The sequence below is a fragment of the Phyllostomus hastatus genome, unplaced genomic scaffold, assembly GCF_019186645.2.
Source record: "Phyllostomus hastatus isolate PE091 unplaced genomic scaffold, TTU_PhHast_1.1 phas_contig_210, whole genome shotgun sequence".
Lineage (NCBI taxonomy): Eukaryota > Metazoa > Chordata > Mammalia > Chiroptera > Phyllostomidae > Phyllostomus > Phyllostomus hastatus.
The window spans coordinates 37,742,505-37,757,210 of record NW_025333737.1 but is presented as its reverse complement, the minus strand read 5'-3'; the positions used below and the strand labels follow the sequence as shown (position 1 = coordinate 37,757,210).

The following is a 14,706-nucleotide window of genomic DNA, read 5'->3' as shown; positions in this document are numbered from 1 at the left end:
GGGAGAGACGGCCCGCCGGGTGGGTGGGTTTCCCGCGCCCAGGGCACTGCTGGCCCCGGCCTCAGGCCCAGAGCACCACCCGTGAGGCGAACAGACTGAAGATGCTGCTAACTGGTGAAACTGTCTTGGTTCCAGGCATCTAAATAAACGGGTTCGAAGACTGCTTTTTGTTGGCTAAGACCACTCTGCTGCTTTGCTAAGGCAGAAGTAGGGGCGCCAAATGGGTCCAAGGGACCCCGCCCCACCGTGACGGGACAGGGCCCGGGGCCACGCACCCGTCTGGAAGGCCCCTGAGGCAGCGCCGAGTGCCCTTCCAGGATCTCGATGATGTACAGATGGCGTGGGTTCCGAAGCCACATCTTCCCGTTTATATCCATTAAGTGCTGTAGGATCAGGAGTCTGAAGAGAAACGCCCACATTCCCGTCTCCACCTAAAAACAGAATCACAGTCGCATGGATCTGTGAGTGTTTATTCAGAAGACCAGGTCGCCCACCCCAAGGACCTTCTCATCCTGGTCTTCGATGCGATAAGACTGAGGATCAACACGTGACCGAGAAATCCCTTACGCTGGGAGGAGGCGGGACAGAACGTAGGAGGAGCGTCTTCTGCGCCGAGGCCGCTGGGCGGCAGCCCGAGGGGCACTCACCGAGGAGGTCACGTCGAAGTGGAAGATCATGGGTCTCGCCTGGTACTGGGCGCTCAGGAAAGGCAGCAGAGAGCCCAGGACCTGGTGCTCATCCACCTGAGGGTCGATCAGCCGGATAATTTTCAGAGGCACGTTTTTCCCACTGACCTTCATTTGCAGAGTTTCATGCAACCTCTTCACGTAGAGAGACTTTCCTGTAACGTTGAAGTATGGAGATTGGGTGTCAGGGCCAGGAACCACAGATGAGAGGGTCCAGCAAGAAACAGCACAAGTCACTTCTCTCTGCAAACCTCAAACCAACGTGACGCCACACAGAATGAAAAAGCCCTCGCCCTTCCTGGCTGTCCCCTGCTCATGGCGTGCGCCACCTCCCTGGGACCAGTGACACGATGCCAGCAGGCTGTGGGGGGCGCAGGACTTTGGGGGGATAAAGTCAACTGGGCAGAAAGGTGGTAGGGTCTAGGCCTGTGTTCCTCTTCAGGACAGAGACCATCCCTCCTCCTGCGCTCACAGCCCACGCCAACCTCCGAGTGGCCGGTGGAGTTTAAAGAGTCCTGGGGCCGTCAGGAAAGGCTGGCTAGACAGGGAGGGTGCGCTGGCTCCCAGGAGTCCCGTTCAGTTTCGGGCTCCGACTTGCAACTTTAGGGGAGGCACGCCTCCATGAGACCCACGTTCCCGTCTTGTGGGAGAGCTTCATTCATCCAAGTCACCTCCCGCCCCTGAGAGATAAGGGAGAGCCACGGAGGGTCCCCAGGCCCCACGGGCCCACCTGCCCCAGCATTACCAACACCAGCTCTCTCCGAGGCCACGATCCCAACACACATCCGGTCCCTGAACACAGCTGCAGCCGACGGGGTCTGCTCGGGGACCTGGTAGTGACGAGCCAAGTAATCCTGGATGGCCTTGAGGGGCGCCTGCGGGGTGACAGGGACCTTGTGCTGGCTGAAGGCCGAGGGAAGGTAGCAGTGCTCCCGCTCGGAGTCGCAGACCAGGACGAGCTGGTAGTCCTCCCGGTGGGGCTGCATGCACAGGCTCTGGAAGAACGCCTCTACCCGGCAGGCCACTTCGTAGCTCAGCTGGTCCGCGTGCAGCAGGCAGTATACGCCGTGGCCCTGGGAGCCGGGGCTCAGGCAGCGGCGCAGGAGCAGCGCCACCTCCTCCAATGTGGTGTCCGGGGTGCACAGCAGCACCTCATCGTAGGTGGGCAGCGGCTGCCTCGGGCTGTGCATGTAGATGGCCAGGGCGGCCAGCAGCACCTCCGAGGGGCCGCAGACGATGAGATTGGGCTGGCCGGCCTGCAGGCCTTTCGGGAGCTCCCGTGTGATGGGAGGCCGGCCCTTTGTCGCCAGGTGAGCCAGGCAGCGGCCCAGGCCCTCGAGGTCCAGGCAGTGGGGCAGGTAGTCACACATGCCCGTCAGGGACTGTTCCATGATGACCCTGAGCTTGTCCACCAGGCCAGGCGCACCGCTGAGCATGAGTGTCAATTCGTCTGTCTGTGTCAGAGGCCACCGTCGGGCTGCCGCACCATCGGGCCTCCGGCAGGCCTCCCACACATCCTGGGCTCTGCAGTCGGGCTTGAGGAAGGAAAGCATGGTGAGGGCAGCGTCCTCGGGCGGGTGCCTCAGGAGCTGTGTGCTCAGGTAGACCAGCTGCTCAGCCGTGTAGTAGTTGAGGTGGAAGTGCTCAGCTCGTTTTTGCGCCACAAAAGCCTCCCACTGGCCCAGGAAGTGCTCCATCTCTCGGCAGATGGCCTCCAGCACCAGGGCCAGCGGCCCTTGACCCTCCAGCGTCGGCAGCTGCCACGGGCCAAAGTCTACCTGCACGGAGGCGTCGCCTTTGGGGGAGCAGTACACCTCGGCCCTCCAGTCCCGGAACAGCAAGTTCCCGGCGGAGTAGAGGCTGATGAAGGAGTGCACGAGCCTCTCCATGTTGGAGAACACCTGTGGCCAATGGAAGCAGGAGGCGGGTGTCACAGACCTGGTCACGGGGAAGAGACGCACGCACACAGACCGGGGACCTGCCGGGCTGGAGCTCCGGGAGGGGGCCGAAGGCCAGAAGTTGTAAAGGTTCAGGAGATCGTGTGAAAACTACAAATGAACTTTTAAAGAAAACCCTCGTAACAAAGTGCAGAGACTGTTCCCATGTGTTTTCGATGCAGTTCCCGCGGTACCTGCAAAGCTGCCCGCCTTCCTCTCGAAGGCGCTTCGGGGTCTTGCTCATTTGCAGGCTGAAGGGGGCACCTGAAGTTTCTTTCTAAGAACCTCGCCCGGGGTCCCCCCCCCTCAGGGACAACGCCCTCTGTGCATATTGAGAAGGAGCCGCTAACCAAAGGGCCTGTCCCACCAGAGACACCCCCTCAGGTCCTAAGTTTGAAGGACACGCACTCCACAGGCCCACGAGTTTCAGGGCAGAGCAATCCCTAGCTACCAGGTCCACACGCAGCCCCGCTTCCTGCCTCCGGCCACTCAGCAGGGGCCTGGCTCCAGGAAACAGCGCTCACCTCCGAGAACACCTCTACCTCCGTGCTGTTCTGGTCTTTCCTGCCAGACATGAGCATCAGTTTGTTCAAAAGCTCCTTCAGCTCCTCCAAGGAGTACTCTCGCTCCTCCCTGACGGCCCCGTGGCTCTCAGGCAAGACCAGACGAAGAACCGAGTCTGGGGAAATCTGTGGGACGAGAGACGTGTAGGGGTGGCTTAGTTCTGGGACAGCTCCCCACGATGTGCAGCAGCCTGTCCGAGCTGAAGCTGGCATGCCGGGCTGTGGGAGCCTCACCGGCTTGCCGTCATCAGGCGCCTGGACCACGTAGACGCCTCTGCTGTTGATGGCGGTGGCCAGCGACAGGGACGACAGCTCCACGGACCCGTGACTTTCCTTCACCGTCTTCAGCCACTCCAAGTTCCGGGCGGAGTCACGCTGTCGGGACAGAAGGGGCGGGGGTCACGTCCTTCCTCTCTCCCCGAGTGGCCTTCGAGCGCAGACGCCTCCTCCCTGCCACAGGCTGGGCGCGGTCCCCAAGCATGGGAGGCCACCTCGCCCACCGCCCATGCCCCTTGTGCTCTGGGCCGCCTCTCCCAGGACACTCATGACTTGTGGTGTTGCCGTTTCCCTTCTGGATGTACTTGGGGATGTCCAGACAAGGTGGACAGAAGGCCGGATAGGCCAGGGCTGCCAGTCTTCTGTTCCCCGTGCCCATTGAGGTCCCCCAGTCCAGCCAGAAGAATGAAAACTACAAGAAAGACCCTTTGTCTGGATGGGCACTTCCCGCAGAGAAAAGGGAAGCCCCCAGCAGCTCCCTGCACTGCACCCCCCGGGACCCAGGCGTCCAAAGACACGTCTGCTCACAAGGGAAGCGATGCGGGGGTCCACTTGGACCTGGTGAGGACGGTGCACGTAAACGGAAGTGTTCATGTTTTCTGATAAAAAGGATATTGATCCAAGTTGGGGAAAACATGAAAAGTATACAGAAGTCACAGCTACCACCACCTGGGGACACCCTGGAGACCCTTGCACATGTGGCAGTTCTGTGTCCCTCTGCAACACGGGACATAGAGAAAGCTCTCTCACAGGGGAGGGAAACCTCTTTGCAAGCATCGTCACCGACATCTGTGTGAGCGCCTACCACGGGCACACGACAGCACGCACGCTGGCGCCTCTGGTCCCACAGAGCAACGCTCCCCAGACGCCACCTGCTCGGGAGCCAGAAAGAAGACTTACAAGCTTTCTGGGCAGATGCCGGTCGTTTTCCAGAGCCTTCCACAGTTCTTTCAGAACGTCCATGAACTCAAGGAAGCCCGCGCTCGTGTCCAGCTTGTAGAGCAGGCACGCGTAGCCCTGCACGGCATCGTGGAAACAGGCCACGCGGTCCACGTCGATGTCATTCTCCCCCGCAGAGATGGAGGCCAGGTCCACGAACACCTTCAGCTCGTGGATGCCTGGGGGCGAGGAGTGACCAGACAACATTCAGAGACTCACGCCGTGGACCAGAGCCCTTCCTGAAGACCTCACTGGGCGTGTAGCGGTTTCTAGGGTTTTACCCACTGTCTGCTCTCAGTGCATAGCTGGCACCTTTCTTTTGCCTCTTCCCTGACCGAGCCAGCCACGTCTGACCTCACGGTCGGCAGCGCCAGGCACTGCCTGGCTTTCATGTGCCCTACCCCACCTTACGTTCACAGGAACAGGCTCGGCGGGTGCAGACCCTGACCGCAGAAGCAGCGCACACCGGCCCTCTCCGGCTCCCCAGCAGGACCCGTGACTAGGGCTTGCTCTGCTCACAAGTGACACGTGGGAACCCTTCCCTGCTTGCCCCATAGGGTCAAAGGACCAGACGTGACAGGGGCCTGAGCAGCAGGACCCTTTCAGAGCAGATGACCCACTGTCCAGGAGGACTGGTGCCGAAAGCCCCTACATCCCAGCCCAAACCACAGGAGCCCACCTTGACCTTTACTGGAAACCAACCAGAGGAAAAACTCCATGGGGGGCGAGGTTTTAAAGAAAGCGATCACTGGCAGTCACAGCAAGGAAGCCGTTTTCACACCAAAGCGTGAGCAATGCGGTCCTGGTGGAAAACCTGCCACTTGCACATGGCCCATGGCCCATCCCTCACGCAGCCTGTCCGCTTAGGACAGCCAGCCCGGGCCCCATGGGCACACTCAGCCCCGCAAGCCCCATGACGGGTCGCACCTCCGAGCGCCCCCCGGACCCAGACGATGAACTCCCTCCTCACGGCCAGCTCCTGCAGGGCCTGGAACTGGGGATCGTCCACGTCCTGCAGCAGCCTGTTGAAGGACATGACCGTCTCGTCGATCTGGGCCAGGGTCCCATGGCGGAAGTTCTCCACACGGTCCGTCTGTAAGACAAGGCTCTGCTGGGGCCGGGGCCTGCCCAGGCGGGACCCCAGAGTCTGCCCGAGAATGCAGACTGGCACGACGGCCCCCGGACCTCCTGGGCTGCGGCCGCGAGGACGAGGAGACAGGCACTCGAGGCTCTGTTCCCAGACCAGGACGCCGTGCCCTCGTGCTGCCCCCTCAGTCCGCAGCAACCTCGGCTCCTCTGCAGCCACCTCCCGCCAAGCAGCTTGCCCGAGAGCCCGCCCGGCACTATGCACGCTCTGCCTGTTGTGCAGGTGGGGAGGCGAGGCCGCCCACTGGGACTCACTCGAGGTGCGAGGGACAGGTGGGAGAGCCCACAAAGCACCTGGCACCCCCTTCCTAAGTCCCTGGCCTTCGCGCCCATGAGCAGTCACACCATGTATACGCAGAAGAGAAAAGCAAGCCCCTGGCATGTTCGGCATCAAGTAAAATACACACGAGATCCCCCCGAGGAGGCTACAGAACCGCCCCGTCTGGCTCCCGGGGTGTCTGGGCGAGGACCCCGCCCCCATCCCAGGCGTCCCCAGCGAACAACTCACAAGTGTCAATAAAATGTGGAGAGCCCTGAAGTCGCCAGTCAGGCCCAAAACCTCTATGACCTCCTGGATGACCTTCGCCACGTCGGCGGCCCGTTGCAGGTGGTGGTACTCCTTGATCTGCTCAACGCGATCCGGGACCCAGCCCTGCGGGTCCTTGGGGTCCAGGGCGCACATGGTGAGGAGGTCGGTGGTGAGGCTGCTGTACCGATTCACGAAGACCTCGAAGATGGTGTCCACTTCCGCCAAGGTCAACTCTCCTGACTTCAGGTCCTTATACAGTTTCCAGAACTTGTCCAAACAAGGACCATACAGGTCTTCGTACACGTCCTCAAGGTCCACCAGTGGCCGCAGCAGGCTCAGGGCCTTCGCGGCCTCCTCCCAGAAGGTCCGGAAGATGTGACTGTCCTTGAGCGAGTCTATCCTTTGGGCCATGTCTCGGACACTGGGGCTCAGGCAGTAATGTGTTACCGGCTCCAAGTCTGAGGAGGTGGGTGATGGTCCCAGCACCACGGCGTCATTTAACCTTTTACCGCTGAGGTCTTCCAAGTGTCTGTTTGCGATCTCTCCGAAGTTCACTTAAAAGCCGTAAGAGAAAGACACGAGTCAGACCTGCAGGCGGCACGTGGCTCTAGTGCCCACACCCAGCATGCACTGCCGCCCTGCCCCCAGGGAGAGCCGCAGGTGCGCCACTTGTGAGCATTCTTTCCTCAGTGAGAATCCAGACACCACCCTGCCCCCACTTCATCTGTTTTCACAACAAAGAAAACGGTAGCTTCTGGGTGAAGATGATGGTCTGCAGAGGGCACCCGCTTCCTCCCCCTGCCCCCACCCCGCTGGGATGCCAAGAGTCACGAAGGGGCGGGGCAGGGAAGAACAGAGAAGGAGGGCAGAGTGGACAGGCCAGTGGTGGAGGGGCCCGAGGCCTAGAACCCGGAAGCTCGGCCGGCCACGGGGGAAGCTGGGAGCGGGCAGGTCCTGGCTGCAGGGGAGGCGACAAACACAGGAGGGGGAAGGGTGGACCCTCGGTGTGACGAGTCACCACGACTCCTTCTCCAGAGCAGTGGGAGGTGGCATTCCAGCAAGGACCACACGGAGGGTTTCCCCCTGACGCCCCGACTCCTGGCGGCAGCCTCCACCTCTCCCCACCCCGGGCCAGGCTGGGGGACGTGACCGCCCCAGAACGAAGGCCTCCCTCAACACACGGGCCGTCCGAGGCCGCACTCCTCTGACTTCTTGGTCAGCTGGCGAGGTGCCCCACTTAATACAAAACATGGGGAGAGTCTTCAGTGTAAGAAGTAAGTAGTAAAACCCACAGGTAAAAGTGACTCGGAGGAAACAGGAAACTATGTGAAAGAAAGAAAAACCTCTCAGCCCCACAGAGCAGCGAGCCCAGGAGGATGCGATACGGCAACCTTGACCACGCGCGGGGCCCGCAGAGGCCCATCCAAGACAAAAGGGCTCCTGCTAATGGAAGGCACGTGAGGACCCAGACGGACAGAGCAACTCGAAGGTCGGAAGGCCCAGTGGAGCGAACCGCCCCGAAAGCAGAACGGAAACCTGAGACGGAAACAGCAGAGGGACGTCAGGGAAGCGGTCGCTCTGTCCAGGCATCTCCAACGCAGGGCAACCCGGCAAGAAGAATGGAGCTTCTGAAACAATTCAAGAGATTTTCCCGGAACTCAAGGACTTGGATTTCAAGATTACAGAGATGTAATCAATCATGCCCAAGACAATGGAGAGAAAATCCACCCTAATTTCAGAACACTGGGGACAGAAAGAGCTCAGGAGCCTCCAGAGAAAACGTCCCACACGATGCATCAGAGATTGGGATCGCATCTGACTTCCCAACAGCGACACTGCAGAGAAAATGCAGCCCCGTGTCCAAAACCCCAGAGGGGAAGCACTTCCGGTCTGCATTCTGCCCGAGCCCAGCGATTGGCTGAGCGAGAGAGAGGACCTTCTCAGACTCACGAGCACCAAGGAGCGAACCTCGTCTGTCCCGCTTCTCGGACACGTCACGGAAGATTATGTCCCACTAAATCCCCGGAGGGAGAGAGGGCGTCATAGGACCCAGGACAACCCCAGGGCGACCCCAGGGCCGGAAAGACCCCTCCCATCTGGGGAGACTCCTGAAAGATCAAACTGATCGTGTCTCGGGGAAATTCGAGCAGTGAAAGAGTCTGGAATTGAGTGAAAACTAAAATACTGAGAACAGACCTAGGACAAGACAAGGATTTTCACTCCAGAGAAAACCAATGGATGCAAGAAGGTAAGGGGGTCACGACCGTGTGGGCGGCCCGGCTGCTGAGGGGGATTGGCACCCTTGTGGCCATTCGGGGCCGGAGAGTGAGCTGAAGATGGAAATTAAGCAAAGGAAGTCAGAAAGGTCCAGTCTGGGGGGCAGAGATGGGGAAATAAAGAGACGGAAGCCCTCGTCCCCCGCAACAGCCAAGGCTCATCTGGGAGACCCAGGAGCCATCCAAGCGCATTCTTTAGAGGGCTGGGGCAAACGCGGAGAGGAAGAGGGTGACACGGCTACCTTTGTCTAAAATAAACACACCCTGGCTGGTGTGGCTCAGTGGATTGAGCACCAGCCTGCAAACCAAAGGGTCACTGGTTCGATTCCCAGTCAGGGCACAGGCCTGGGTTGCAGGCCAGGTCCCTAGTAGGGGGCGTGCCAGAGGCAATCACATACTGATGTTTCTCTCCCTCTCTTTCTACTTCCCTTTCCCCTCTCTCTAAAAATAAATAAATAAATAAATAAATAATTTTTTAAATTTTAAAAAATTAAATCAACACTTTACTGAAGCCCAACCGGAGGTGAGCCTGCCAGGGTGATACGTTTTTATCGATTCTCCTCTGACCCCTCCGCTTTGGTCTGTGAAATCCCCCTAAATGTCACCTTTCAGCAGGTGCTTCACCCCCTCACACAGCTTCAGGAGGCTGTCCACGCGTCTCTTCTCTTCCTGCAGAAACGTCAGCTCTTCCCACCGGCAGCGCAGCACCTGCTTCATATCCTGTTTTGTCTCCTGGGGTGAAAGACTTTTTCTCTCTTGAAAAAAAAACAAAAGGACCCCAATAGAACAAATGTATCCTTTTCCATGGCAAGCACGTCTTCCCTCTGCCTCTGACTACACGGCCCGCTCAGGGCCTGGGGGGGCCCCGGCAAGGCACCCCGCCAGCCGAGTGGCCTCAAACCCAGCAAGCACTCCCACGTGGTCGTGATTGTGTCCCTTGCCTGAGGTTTAGAAGCCACATGACACTAAATACAACACGTGATTCTGAACGAAGTCTTTTGCTCCGTGTGACATGGTGGAGGCAGGTGGTCAGAGCCGAATGGGGTCTGAACATTCAAAGCAGTGACCCCCCAAGGTGAGCCTTCCGACTTTAGTGGTGACACTCACTGGTCCTGTGGTGAAACGTCGGAACTCACTGAGACATACACTTAAGATCTGGGGATGGACGGCCATCAGTTTGGTGACTGGCGCTCACATGGCTGAGAGCTTTTTAAAAAGTTCTTTCACTAGACTTCCAGTTTTTTATAACTTTGTGTTTGTTTAAAATAGTAATTATAAACAACCCTGGCTGGTGTGGCTCAGTGGATTGAGTGCCAGCCTGGGAACCAAAGGGTCACTGGCTCGATTCCCAGTCAGGGCACAGGCCTGGGTTTTGGGCCAGGTCCTCAACAGGCAACCGCACATTGATGATTCTCTCCCTCTCTTTCTCCCTCCCTTCCCTCTCTTTAGAAATAAAGTCTTTAAAAAGAAATAAAAAATTATAAATAAACTCATTGATTTAAAAAAAAATCCCATCAATTTAGTGGCGACAAGAGGCCCTCCACATAGAGCGAACAAAGCCCACCCTCCACGGACCCACGGGCACCGCTGCCACTGCCCTTGGCACCGCAGCAGTGCGATGTCCGCCCTCAGCGCTGAACTCACTCAGCTCCCAGATGTCGAGGAACTGGCCCCGGTGGCTCCAGACCAGCTCCAGCTGCCCCACCAGTACCTCCCCGCTTAGGAGGTCACTGGCCACCTTCGTGATGACGGAGTCAGCAGCAGCCATCAGAGTCTTGCCTTCCTCAGTGAAGTGTGTCAGCAGTTTCTCATCCGTTCCTGTGCAGGTCGGGAACAGAGTGGGGACCAGTGGACAGCTGCTTCCCTCCTGCCTCCCTTCTGCCCCGCTGAGGACGCCCGTGACCTCTCGCTGCGCTGCCCGGCCCGGACAGCAGAAGCCAAAGATAGGCCAGGCCTCGCACCCGGCTTCCCCTTCCCGCTGGAGCTGCGGGCCTCACTCACACGAGTGTCCCCAGCACTTCCATGAACAGGAAGTCCATTTCTCCAACGGCTGCAACCAGCTGGGAGAACCATGTTTCCCGGATTGTTAGGTCCTGTGTCCGTCAGGGTCCTTATGCGATACATGACCTCCTCTCACACCCTCCTTCTCCAGAGTCCCCGCGGCAGAAGGACACACAGGGCCCATTGCGCGCTGACACCCAGCAAGAGACCTGGACAGTCTCCCACGGGGACTGACAGGGCAGCCGCACCCGGCTCTGCACGTCTTGCAGAAATCTGAATGCGAATTTCAGGATCAATTTAGAGGAGGGCAGAGTTTTAAAATATCCCTATTTGAACCAGGGGGAGATTTCTCTCCACATGGTGCCTGGGTCAAACGGCATTATGAGAAGGGGAAGTCCATCTGCGCCATTAGAGAGTCAGCGCAACAGCTTCGTGCGTAACTGCAAGTCTTTGGAAGCACCCAAGACGTCCTCTGGTCTGAGACGGACAAACCCCTGTCTGCCCAGACAGCAGAACATTAGTCAGTGATGAAACAGTGCCGTGAGCGACGGAAAGGAAGCTCAAACGCACACCGCCGGCTGGGGGGAGCCCGTGCGAACGCCTGCAGCTGTGACGCTGCCACACGCGACACTCCTGGAGGGCGGTGCACAGGCAGGCAGAGCCCAGGGTGCCTCGGGCGGTGACGTCGCTCCGACCCGTCCCGTCCCAGCCCAGCCACGCACACTTATACATCTGTCCCACGACAGACACACAACAAACACCAAGAGGGAACCTCGAGTGGACGCTGGACCTGAGTCACCAATGACACGCTGGTACTGGGTCATGGGTCATACGGAACGGCCCGCACCAAAGCGAGACCATCGAGGGCGGCTCCGAGGGCGGGGGCAAGGCGGGGGCACAGTACGCCTCTCCGTGCTGCGTGCTCAGTTTTCCCACAAACCTAAAGCTGCTCTAAAAATGAAGGTGTATCACTTTAAAAGTACACAGTCTTTTCCCGTGACTCACTTCTAACGCACAGAGAAGTCCCCCTCAGTGACGTGACTCACTCCCTTCAAGAACCCCGACAGGGAAGCAGCTTAGCTTTCTTTTTCTTTTTCTTTCTTTTTTTTTTTTTTGGTTATGCCAATAATTTGATGAAACCAAGGCTCAGAATCAACTAACATGGGATTTTTAGATCCAAATCCACTGCTTTTCCTCTAGATCTGAATCTAATGATGCACCCACAAACCTGGCCCCCTCCTTGATCACAGAATACCTGGGCACAGCGTGGCGGGGGGCAGAATCAGACACACTCGGCTCTGTCCCCCTCCTCCACATGAGCCTGCTCAGGCACTCTGACCTCCGAGTGACAGAGGGCGGGTCCAGAGCGGGATACTCCTGCGTTTGGACTGAGGGTCTGGATACTCGGTCTCTTGGACCCAGACCTTGAGGAAGGTCCCATGCCTCCCTGCACCTGAGTTTCCTCATCTGAGGAAGGGGGACCCGTGGGGGATGTGCAGGACAGCTCCCAGGACCCTGGCACTGCCGCACAGCAGGGACGCAGGGACAGAGGCCCACAGCGTCAGCTCCTATTCACACGCAGGACACTGGGCCCTCACCGGTCTCTCCATCTGGTCTGCCTCCCAGCCAGACCCCAGCCCGTCCGGAGTATCAGGTCACATGTCCGTCCCCACCGAAGCCAGCAGGACGCCTCTCGGACACCCCCGCCCACGTACCATACAGCCTGAAGAGTTGCTTGATGTCCGGCCCCGTGAGCAGGTGCTCCAGGACCTTGGGCGGGTCATGCACAGGGCCACAGCTGTCCTTTGGCCAGGACTTCGTGATCACGGCAGACACGAGCGTGCCGAACCGGCTCAAGTCGCTGCAGGACAGTCCCTCCAGGACGCCGGTCTGAGACTGCGAGGAGGAAAGAGAAGGGAACTCGGGAGGGTTTCTCGTCGGTTTGTTTTTAAACGACAGAAGGGAGTCGGCCCACAGCGTTTCAACAGTCTATCGTGGCTGGTTGCACAGAGCTTCAAAGTAATGCAAAGGAGCCAGACACTTAACATCTTTCTGAGGGCGTTTTGCTTCGCTGGGAGCGAACACCAGAGCCGTGGAAATGCACACACACGCACGCACACACCCCTCCCTCTGCTCCCCGCCAGTTTCCATATTTCCTCCCGGACGTTCACATCACAGAAAACACCAGAAACACGTCACACACTTTGTGCTCCTAAACCACAGTCCCTTCCGAGGCTGCCACGAACAGCACCTCCATCTTCACTCTCTTCCTGCTTCCCCACCCAGACACAGCACGTTTTCATCTTTAGGGTCAACGGTTTTACAGAAAGTCTCAGTAATGAGTTAAGAAAAAATAGAGGTAGAGTCAGCTTGCAATGGATACATTCTGATGTAGGAAAGGACAAAAGAATGCCTTATCCAGCAACTTACAAAATGGATTAAATACCGTGACCAAGTGGGATTCATCCCAGGGATGAAAGTTTCGTAAATGCAATCCATCAAACCGACAGAGGAAAATCGCACGATCATCAGTAGATGCAGAAAGAGCATTTGGCAAAATCCAAGACCCTTCCACAACAAAGACTCTCGGCGAACAGGAGCAGGCGGATGTGCCCGCCCGGCGGGAGGCATCCTGAGAAGCCCCCGGCTGACTTCACGCTGCAGGGAGAGAAGGCGGGCCGAGGACGGGCCTTCCTCCACACCTGCGCTGAACTGGACACTCCGCTCCCGCCAATCAGGAGCGACCGAGACGTACAAGACGCCCAGCCCAGGAAGGAAGAAGTAGGACGCTCTCTCTTCGCAGGTGACACGGTCTCCTTAGATACAGCCCTGGAGGACGCGCACACCAGGCCGAAGCACAGAACTTGCACGCGCACACACAAATGCAGGCTGTCCCTAGGGACAGCATCTTCCCACTTGGCAGGAAAAAACCCTCGGTGAACGGATGAGACTTTTTCCTTCCACACGTTTGGTCGACCTTTGGCCACGTGCCAGGCAGTGTCAGCAGACAGCTGACACATGAGGAGCAGTGACGTCACAGGGACCTTCAGGAGCAGCCTGTGACACCACGGGACTCAAGGTCACACGTGAGTGGCCATGATCAACAACCCCTGCAGGCTAGGAGGGATGTCCCTGCCCATTTTGGGGGCAGAGCACCATCTCAGAACCGGCGGGCGCTCAGGACCGGCAGGTCCTTCTCGCCAAGGCCGGAAGGCAGCCGCAACCCCAAGCGAGCCCCTGGTGGGCGAGCGTGCTCACCTGGCAGGCCGAGCTGACAGCCTCGATGACGCAGTTCTCAAAGCACTTGGCCACGCTGTCCTCTGCATCCATGCCCTTCCAGTCGGTGCCGCAGAAGGCAGAGATCTGGGACCGGGGGCTCTCCTGGAAGACGCAAGGGGGGCGGTTAGAGCTCTGGGTGCGGCACCCCCGACTGGTCAGGACAGAGACGCCCCGTCTGTGTTTGCCTTCCCACTATTTTATCAGCTCCCCGTTGTCTGAGGCTCCTCCCCACCCTGCTCTGGGCACATCCTCACAGCCCCCCAGTGTGAGACCAGCGGGACTGGGACTCAGCCCCTCCCCACTTCGCAGAGGCGGCGCCTGCAGAGCAGTTTGCAAACACCGGCAAGTCGTGGAAATCGCCTCGATTCCACCCTGCTGCTGTTTTCCTGCAAAGACCCACCGAACAGTAACCTGTCAAATGCTCGTCTAACCTCCTGTCCCCAGATCACGGCCCCGCACTGCGATGAGGAGCGTTTGTGTCTCCTCCACACGTTGCCGGGCTTGGCAGGCTCCTGTCCTGTCACCAGCCGGGCCACCCGGAGGCCCCACAGAGGCTGGTCCCCTCATTCTTCCCACGTACTGACTGGGCCCCATGGCACGGGCCGCACCAGCAGCAGACACGTGGCCACATCCCCCCCGGCTCTGTGCACGGCGGGGGCGTCCATCCGAGCAAACGCCCCCTTCCCCTCGACCGCGTGCTCCCAACGGTCTGCCCGTCTCCACCTGCCTTCCGCCCTGGTAGGACAGCCCCCGACCACGGGTACCTGCTTGAGCCGCCCTTCCATGTCCCGCAGCAAGGACTCCTTCCAGCCGTGCTCCGCGGGGAAGTCTATTTCCACCAGCCGCCTCCAGACCTGCAAAGGCCACATGTCAGTGACATGGAAATGCCACAGGAAGGAAGACCGCTGTGGGAACGCAGAGCGCGGGACTGCAAGGACGCCTGACCCAGACCAGGCTGCTGTCACCGAGACCTGCCGGCGGGAGTCAGGGCCCCCGCCTTCGCCCCCGAAACAAAGGGCCCCGACTGGGCAGGTGACCGCTCTGGTCCTTCGCCATGAAACCGCTCTTCATTGG

General features: G+C 59.0%; 1 protein-coding gene across 4 annotated transcripts in view; it reads right to left on the bottom strand.

The window, feature by feature from the left end:
• Positions 1-14,706, bottom strand: part of RNF213 (ring finger protein 213) — an 84,631-nt gene that overhangs the window by 36,791 nt on the left and 33,134 nt on the right. For all 4 annotated transcript variants that reach the window (XM_045836957.1, XM_045836956.1, XM_045836955.1 and 1 more), the window contains 13 exons: positions 14,397-14,486; positions 13,612-13,734; positions 12,069-12,249; positions 9,997-10,170; positions 8,958-9,107; positions 6,056-6,630; positions 5,329-5,494; positions 4,363-4,580; positions 3,421-3,561; positions 3,148-3,312; positions 1,432-2,587; positions 648-841; positions 276-431 (listed from right to left, as the gene is read on the bottom strand). In XM_045836957.1, the coding sequence (XP_045692913.1) occupies positions 276-431; positions 648-841; positions 1,432-2,587; positions 3,148-3,312; positions 3,421-3,561; positions 4,363-4,580; positions 5,329-5,494; positions 6,056-6,630; positions 8,958-9,107; positions 9,997-10,170; positions 12,069-12,249; positions 13,612-13,734; positions 14,397-14,486 (3,489 nt within the window). The remainder of the gene's footprint in view (positions 1-275; positions 432-647; positions 842-1,431; positions 2,588-3,147; positions 3,313-3,420; positions 3,562-4,362; positions 4,581-5,328; positions 5,495-6,055; positions 6,631-8,957; positions 9,108-9,996; positions 10,171-12,068; positions 12,250-13,611; positions 13,735-14,396; positions 14,487-14,706) is intronic.